We start from the raw sequence: 8,338 nt of genomic DNA, 5'->3' as shown, positions 1-8,338 counted from the left end.
TAATCCATTAGACTAAACTTTTGATTTAATTTGTCTTTTATTTCACATTTATTCAGTGTAGAGAACATTTCCGCCTTTGTGTGTGCTGTTAGTGGGTATTCTTGGAAGTCGAGTCGAAATTTATTTTGTCCACAAGTGTTCGTTTTATGGCTGTGACGCATTTTATTGGGGGCGACGTGTCGTCAGCAGAAGGCTGAAACGTCACCACTAAGTAGCTCTTAGAGAGAGGTCCTACGAAGGATATTTTGATGAGGAAAATGACTGGAAATGGATGATGCAACTACGGTCCGTCACCGAAGGAAATACACAGATGAAAAGTCTCTCGAGAAGACCCATCTTCATCCCGCGACCTAACGCTTCGAAATCGGACGACGTTTGACCTTTATTCCGGTTCATAAGTGTCGATGATATCAGGTGCTAACATCAGTTGTGCATCGACGGCCGCTATTAAAACGCAAGAAGATACTGACAGCTGTCAAAAGCAGTTGATTGCCTAGTTCTCCCTCAGTCGACAGATATCTAGCACAGAGAGGACTCCCAAGAACCCATCCACATGGCTGAAATTCTCGTTCGTTGTTTGTCTGTGTTGTTGCTCTGCTTCGGCCTCACCAACGGGAAGCAAGGTGGGTTGAGACTTGCGTAGATGCCGACTGAACCATTATCATCCCATTTGGTGTACACTGATACTATCGCCTATTTTCCTTTTGCATCATCTGCAGCGTTTTCCTTCCTCAAAATAATATGATAGTGATGCTGAACGCCATACCGAGACAAAATACGAGAGATGCAACGTAAGCTCTTTCTTTTCTTGGAAACCAATTGCCTTATAAATAGCAGGAAGCGGTAATTTAATCTCGTTCCAATTCGCAAGGTAAACCTATGAAGATTGTCTAATTATATCGTTCACGAGGTCGACTGGGATTAATGGCATCTACACTCGTGACCGTTTAAGAATCATGAACTCATATTGACTTCTCTCCCTAGTTTCACAATCTTATATTGACTCTCCCTAGTTTCACAATCTTATATTGACTCTCCCTAGTTTCGCAATCCAGGTGTAGAGGGAGGGCTCTTTCAATTGCGCACCAATAGAGCCAGTCGCATCCAAGTCAGTGCCGTGACTTGAACGATACTGACGCTTTGGGGCTTAGCCTGAACTAACGAAGAAGTGCGGTCAATACAGCAATTCCCCCTTGGCATGAAAGGAGGCGAGATCCACAGGTAGTTCAGTTTTTATCGTAAACAGCAGAAAGCTATCCCTTTGGGCAGTGTTATCAATGAGAAGACGGCAGATTAACATCGCCGACTCGAAGAGTCTCTCACTGAGCGTAGAAAAAGGGTGCAAGTCAGTCTGTGACTCAGACACTGTCAACACTAACGGCGGGCACTGCCTGACAGGCAAACACTGTTCCCATACCGACCAAGTATGTAACCAGAACGATGCAATTGTCTGGTAACACTGCTTTAGAAGCGAGAGTAAATATAAACAGTTGGAAGCGCCCGACGGGCATGCCCGCTAGTGTGGACAGGTATTTTTAAAATGGCTGCCGGGGGTGAGGTCCCACAAGAGAAAATGATTCTCGTTTCGAAAGTCATAGCTACAAAACTCCGCCGCCCCATATTTTCTGTTGCCTTAATGGAGATGAAAGGAAGGTATCAGAGTCGTTCATTATGTTTTCGCTTAATCTGGGAGTAAGCCTACAAATTACTTTGTTGCTGTTGTTCTTGCTTGGGGGGTGGTGGTAGGAAAGGCCTATGGAGAAGTCTAAAAAGGTGTTTTGCGTTGAGTTAAAGATGCAGGAATTTGAGGATAGGATATCTATGATTTATTTATTAGAATGAAAAGGGAAACATAAATAATGTAGACGTTAAACAGTACAGAACAATAATTTCTAATAAAATTTAGTGTATTTATTTTAATTTTCGTCAGTGAAACAAAGCGCTGTTTGAGTGTAGATTGTAGCATGTCCTCCGAGTAAGCTGGACGTCGGATCACGCCTTGTTTTCATCATCGCAGAGCTTTGACACTCTACGAACCGGCGATCTCACTGTGGATAACATTGATAATACAAGCTTCGTCCCAAGGCTTCAGAGGAAACCGACCTTGATCAATCAGAACAGAAAGTTTAATGTTCTCTCCTAGTCAATCTTTTGAGGCAGTCTTGTTGATTGTCTCCTAAAAGTTCTACACAATTCCGTTATTATATTAGTGGACTACTTCTTGTAATATCTGCATCATCTGTCCCCGTAGGGGGTTAGTACCGTCAGTGGACCACATGTGGTTCACTGTAGGCATTACTTAAGGCTCTTTGCAGCGTCCATTCGGCCCCTAGCTGCAACCACTTTCGTTCCTTTTACTGTACCTCCTTTCATATTCGCTTTCTTCATCTTACTTTCCACCCTCTTCTAACCCTTGATTCACAGTGCAACTGCTTTGAGGTTTTCCTCCTGCTACACCTTTCAAACCTTTTACTGTCAAGACATAAAACTTCTAGACATTATAAAAACACCGTACAGATTATAGAAGAAGGAAAAACGCTCATCTTCACATAGGATGCCGAGTCACCTACTAAATTAGATCGCTAATATAAATTACCATAAAAAATCTTATACAAAATGTAAATAATGACCTGTCGCACCTCGAATTTAAATTTTAAGACGAAATTCAACTTACTACGTTTATGACTCATGTCTTCATTTGAGACGTGAATTTTATATATAATTATATATATATATATATACACGCACACACACACACATACACACACACACACACACACACACACACACACACATATATATATATATATATATATATATATATATTATATATATATATATATAAAATGTTCTACTTCTTACAAGGGTCGCGACTTTGCTGTCAATACTATTGTATTTCTGATTCATGTCGAGAGAATTCTTTGAATCTGCTTTCATTTCTCGATGTAGAAAAGTCTGCAAATCTCTGTGCTGTGGACGACGTAAAAATAACGAAGCCTCGTTAATGCTTCCAAAATGAGAGTTCTCGTTACTGGGAAAATTAGTCGAGACTGAAGCGTCGAAGTTTCGAGTTAATGCAGTGAATTAGAGGGTCTTGAAAATGTGGTCCAAGAAGTACATTCCTCAGTGAGTCCTTAATTTAGTTTTGGTGGTACATTATGCTATGATTTTTTTTAAATGTAATTTACTTATTTATTTATTTATTTATATCTTTCTTTTTCTCAAGTATCCGACTGTAGTCAAAAGACCAATAGGAATTTTCGAGTTTCTAAAACCGGGCTAACTATTATTCTACACCGCAACGATGCACTAAATTACTTCCCCCTCTACGCTTTGCCTTTGCTTTCTCTCTCTCTCTCTCTCTCTCCCCGCCCCCTCCTTCCTTGGACGACCTACTTTTAGCTGTTGTTCCTTTTATTCTTCTTCTTTCCAGCGCTTCCCCTTTCTGGGCAACAAGAACTCCTTAGACTATCTCCTTGGACCAAGGGACGCAACCCTTTGCAAGGTGCCCACCACAAAACACAAGCATGGAGTTAATAAGACAATTTACGCTCTGGTAAGATCCACGAGCGCAAGCCTCGCCGTTTATCTCCGATTGTCAACTGTTAATCTACGACGTTCATCGTCCCGAATAGTTTTCATTGCACAATGAATCAATCCGTAATGATGATGCGACTCATTTCTTTTTTTTCTTTCTTTCTTTCCCTACCCAGGATGTCTGTACAATGGGATAACCCACACCGTCGGGGATAGATTCGACTTCGTAATAAGCACCCCTGGATTGGCAGACTATGAAATATCCTTCTTATGCACCGGGAACGGATTGGTTACGAGTAAGTTCCATGGCTCCTTTTGGCTATCTCGGTTGTGCTTCGTTGTGACATTTCATTTATCCCACCGCGCAAATGAGTTTGGGAAGCGTTTGCAAGACGAGAAAGCTCAAAGTAGAATTATGTGAACAAGAATGAGGAAACCAGAAAGATACTATATGGTGGATGAATGGAAGTGGGAGATCTCATAAATATATTGGATGTTGACAGGATGAGACAAAAGAGTTGAATCACAGATTAGGTGTTAGCAAGGAAGGCAGAGGGTGAGTGTGCAGAAAGCTATGAAGAGACGTGAATTTCCTATTATTAGCCAAGGTGGGAGCGTTTAGCCGACTCTCCCTTGTAGAAGTGAAGTGCGGGCGTTGGCTGGTGATGAAATAAAAACAGGTTGAAGGTGCTGAGACGAATGATTTGCTTCATGTCCGCGGGAGAGAAATGTGGAGATCCGAAATTAGTGGTAAAAAGGTTAATTGAAGCGATGAATCTGAGTATTCTAAGATAATTAGGTCGGTGGGGCTGGCAAAACGAGCGTCTAATTCAAGAGGTGACAGGGGGAAGAAGGAGAGGAAGACCTTGAAATGTCTGGATAGATTGCTATGTGATATTAATAAAGAGGTACGGGAAAGGAAGAGCCTCAATATTCAGTAAGAGAGAAAGTACTACTTGCGAGATGCATGCGAATGGGCCAGTGTATTTCAGGGATTTGACGCACTGCTGATGAGCATTTTGTGCAGGTTCATGAGGGGACTGACGCTGTTGAGATTTTCTGAATACTAGTTCATCCATGATTAAGCAGGTGACATACGACTGGCAGTGACTGACGTGTGTTTCTCCTCTAAAAAAAAAAATATATATTATATATATATGTATATATATATATATATATATATATATATATATATATATATATATATATATATATATAACTAAATATCTATCTTTTAATTCCAGTTGGATGTGGAATTCCCAACATGACAGGTCCTGCCCGGGACGCAACGTTGGTGACTTTTATTCCACCAGGGGTTAAGGAATACTTCGGATGTCTAGAATACATCTGCACAGAGACTGTGGGTTGGGTGCCCACGGGACAAATAAGCCCAACTTGTAAGTTTTCATGATTTCAAAGGCTATTTCCCAGAGCGGGGTTCACTTAAAAGCAGTTTCGTCGCATACCGTTTTGTCGACTGTAAATGTTAACTTAAATATGAGGTTCAACTTAATTATGAGATTCTGAGCTGCTAATATTGCTCTCAGTGTAACAATACAGAATCTTTGACCATGAGACAAGAAAAACAAAGTCGCTAGAACACAACGGCGGAAAATTTGTTGTATGTTATGATAAAAAAAAAAAGGGGGGGGGGGGGATCTGTTGGGTGCCAAACTAATTCCTAGTTATAAAGAATTTCTCGTACTTGGATCTACGGGTTGTCTGTGTGATTTTCCTCGGCAACTCTGTGAAGACCTTGCTCAACATATTACTTGAGGTTTACTTCACCTCGTTTGTCGAAAGCCAGAGCGATTTGACAAGAGGGGTTCGAAATTCCTGCGCTCCAAAAGACCTGTCACGTGGTTTGATATTTTGTTGTACTCCAACAGGTGCTTCAGAGGAACCGGGCGACACTACGACATCTGGTGGTGACGGTGAGTACAATTTTTCCCCCCCTTTTTTTTTTTATTTTTTGCACAAGAATATTTTGCGATCTTATTTAACTAGTTAGGATTAAGAATTTTCAGTGTGTCCGTGGTTTTAGATAATACATTTCATTGCTAGTTGGTATTTGCTTGCTTATTTAGCATTTTGAAACACGAACATGTCCAATATATATATATATATATATATATATATATATATATATATATATATATATATATATATATATATATATATACACACAAAACGAAAAGGAGACCAGTTACTTTAGATCTGTACATGCCAACTAAACTACTCTGCAATGCAATGGTTACCTAACTGTGAAAGACTAAATACAACAGAGGACTCAAACTATACCAACGCATCCCATGCCCTTACCTAAGAAATAACCTTAAAAGCAATATGGTAAACAACTCTCAAAGCAACACTCTAGTCAATTTGAACAAGTCAGGATTTATTAATTATTCAGTGTCAAGGTTCTTTTTTTTTGGAAGTATATTTTTTTTTTGGGGGGGTGTACCCAGATAGATCTCAAATTGCATATCATCAAGTTGAGTTTGGTGGTTTCAGTCCTCCTTCCCCAAATAAGACAGTCTCCCCAATCGCCCCTTGACGGGGAGGGAACACTGGTCCCCTAGATTACGAGGCCAACACGTTACCAACTATACTTAGCCAGACGCCAAATTAATCTCTACCTGGCAGCCTTGCGACTGTTGAGATGCATGGGCACACTTGCTTTCCTCTTGAAATGAACTGAATATAAAATTCAGGTCAAAGGCCAAGCACCGAGACCTCTAAGGTCATTCAGCGCTGGAAAGGAAATTGAGAGCGGGTAGGTTGGAAAGGTGTAACAGGAGGAAAACCTCAAAGCAGTTGCACTATGAAATAATTGTTAGGAGAGGGTGGATGGCAAGATGGGAGAGAGATAATATGAACGGAGGTACAGTCAAAGGGAGCAAAAGGGGTTGCAGCCAGGGGCCAAAGGCACGCTGCAAGGAACCTTAAGTACCTACAGTGCACCGCATGAGGTGCACTGATGGCACTAACCACCTACGGGGTTGCCTTCCTCTCGGCCAATAACTCAAGAAATCTAAAGAAAAGATTTCGCTATTTTCACGTCGCAGTGAATTTCTAAAATCAGCTGATGACGTCAAAGGATTTCTGAAGAAGAAGAAGAAGAAGAAGAAGAAGAAGAAGAAGAAGAAGAAGAAGAAGAAGAAAAGGGGACCAGAAGCCAGAGTTTGACTTCTCTGCTTTTTAAACGTCTTGCTATGGACTGATTTCGATGTTCATCAATGGCTGTCACTCGCAAGATTTTAGACCGGTATCACTGGCAAATTAAAAACGAAAAATTTAGTTTAGATAAATGCAACAGTGGTAGTCCACAGTTTAATTGTTAGTGCAAGTTGAGGACAGAAACATAATCATTATTCACTTTCTCATTCCAACAGGTATGACGACGACTGATGGCACAACCCCTGGCGATGATGGTAAGTATTTCTGATCAATTCGAACCGTAATTCGTGACATGAGTAGTTAGAGCAAGAACACACACTACAATAATTACTACATGTCATTTGTACCGTACTATTCGCACGGTTTCCCGTATTACACTTCTGTTACAATTGTTATATTTCTGTTACAATTACTATATTTCTGTGACATTTTCATTACCTCATCTGGACATCTCGTGAGAGAGCAAAATAGCTTTTTTTCTTTCTTCTTTCTAGATAAATCGTTAGGTGTCCTAGGTAAACAGTGACGGCTATACACGTGTATGTATGTATGAATGTGTGTGTATATATATATATATTTATATATATATGTATATACATACATACATACATACATACATACATACACACACACATATATATATATATATATTTATATATATATGTATATATATATATACATACATACATACATACATACATACATCACACACATACACACACACCACACACACACACACCCATTATATATAATATATAATAATCATATATATATATATAGATATATATATACTGATATGTCACTGGACAGCGTATCACTATATATTCAGTTAAAGACACAGGAAAAATAAAAGAAAGGATTTCCAAGTGCTTTCGTGTTAATATTATATATATATATATATATATATATATATATATATATATATATATATATATATATATATATATATATATAACCAAGGAAAGTAGAAAAGAGATACTGAATATTGATCCTCTGACCCGACACTACACTTCATTAACATAAATTCATGAAAAGGTTAAATCGAGAAATTAACTCTTCGCTTAAATGTCAAGTACCAACTTCGTCTGCACAAATGTTCGCTTGTGAACGAAAATGTCACGGCCTGTCATTATAGCACAGGAGTAATCACGTGGTATTTCATGATATCCAAATGTCTCACGTGGCTTTATAGCTTTCTTCCCACAGCAACCACAACTTAGATGAATACCACCGGCGCCACCAGATGTGTGCTGCTGCTTAACGTTCTATGGTCATGCAATCCAGTTGTCTTTAAATGAAACTTTTTTTTCTTCTAATATATATATATATATATATATATATAATATATATATATATATATATATATATATATATATATAATGTTGCATCAAAAAAGCGACCTCATATCCATCACATTCTTTAAAATCAAGTTTCAAGAAACTCATCACATTTGCATGAGCTGTGGTAATTGTCAAGTTTGACTGCAATTGGTATCTTCACTTTTATTATTGGCACAAAGTATATTCTACATAGTGGCCCACTTAAGCACTCCTGTCAGTTTGAAACAATTGGTGTTTTTCGATGGGATTAAAGGATGAATCATTAAAAATTTTCAAAATGT

General features: G+C 39.0%; 1 protein-coding gene across 1 annotated transcript; it reads left to right on the top strand.

Moving 5' to 3' along the window:
- Window positions 1-422: 422 nt before the first annotated feature.
- LOC135210103 (uncharacterized) lies at window positions 423-8,338 on the top strand. Its single transcript, XM_064242909.1, has 6 exons — window positions 423-623; window positions 3,714-3,833; window positions 4,782-4,934; window positions 5,427-5,471; window positions 6,933-6,971; window positions 7,924-8,338. Exons 1-6 carry the CDS (start codon window positions 554-556, stop codon window positions 7,935-7,937), a joined length of 441 nt encoding a protein of 146 aa, XP_064098979.1. The 5' UTR covers window positions 423-553; the 3' UTR covers window positions 7,938-8,338.

Source organism: Macrobrachium nipponense, chromosome 39 (genome assembly GCF_015104395.2).
Source record: "Macrobrachium nipponense isolate FS-2020 chromosome 39, ASM1510439v2, whole genome shotgun sequence".
NCBI classification, from domain to species: Eukaryota; Metazoa; Arthropoda; class Malacostraca; order Decapoda; family Palaemonidae; genus Macrobrachium; species Macrobrachium nipponense.
This window is presented reverse-complemented; position numbering and strand designations above follow the sequence as displayed.

Bases quoted from the DNA above. Each gene is read 5' to 3' on its own strand.
- LOC135210103 (XM_064242909.1), top strand. From the start codon at position 554: ATGGCTGAAATTCTCGTTCGTTGTTTGTCTGTGTTGTTGCTCTGCTTC. The intron at 624-3,713 runs GTGGGTTGAGAC...TTCCCTACCCAG, and splicing joins CCTCACCAACGGGAAGCAAG to GATGTCTGTACAATGGGATA. The intron at 4,935-5,426 runs GTAAGTTTTCAT...GTACTCCAACAG, and splicing joins GGGACAAATAAGCCCAACTT to GTGCTTCAGAGGAACCGGGC.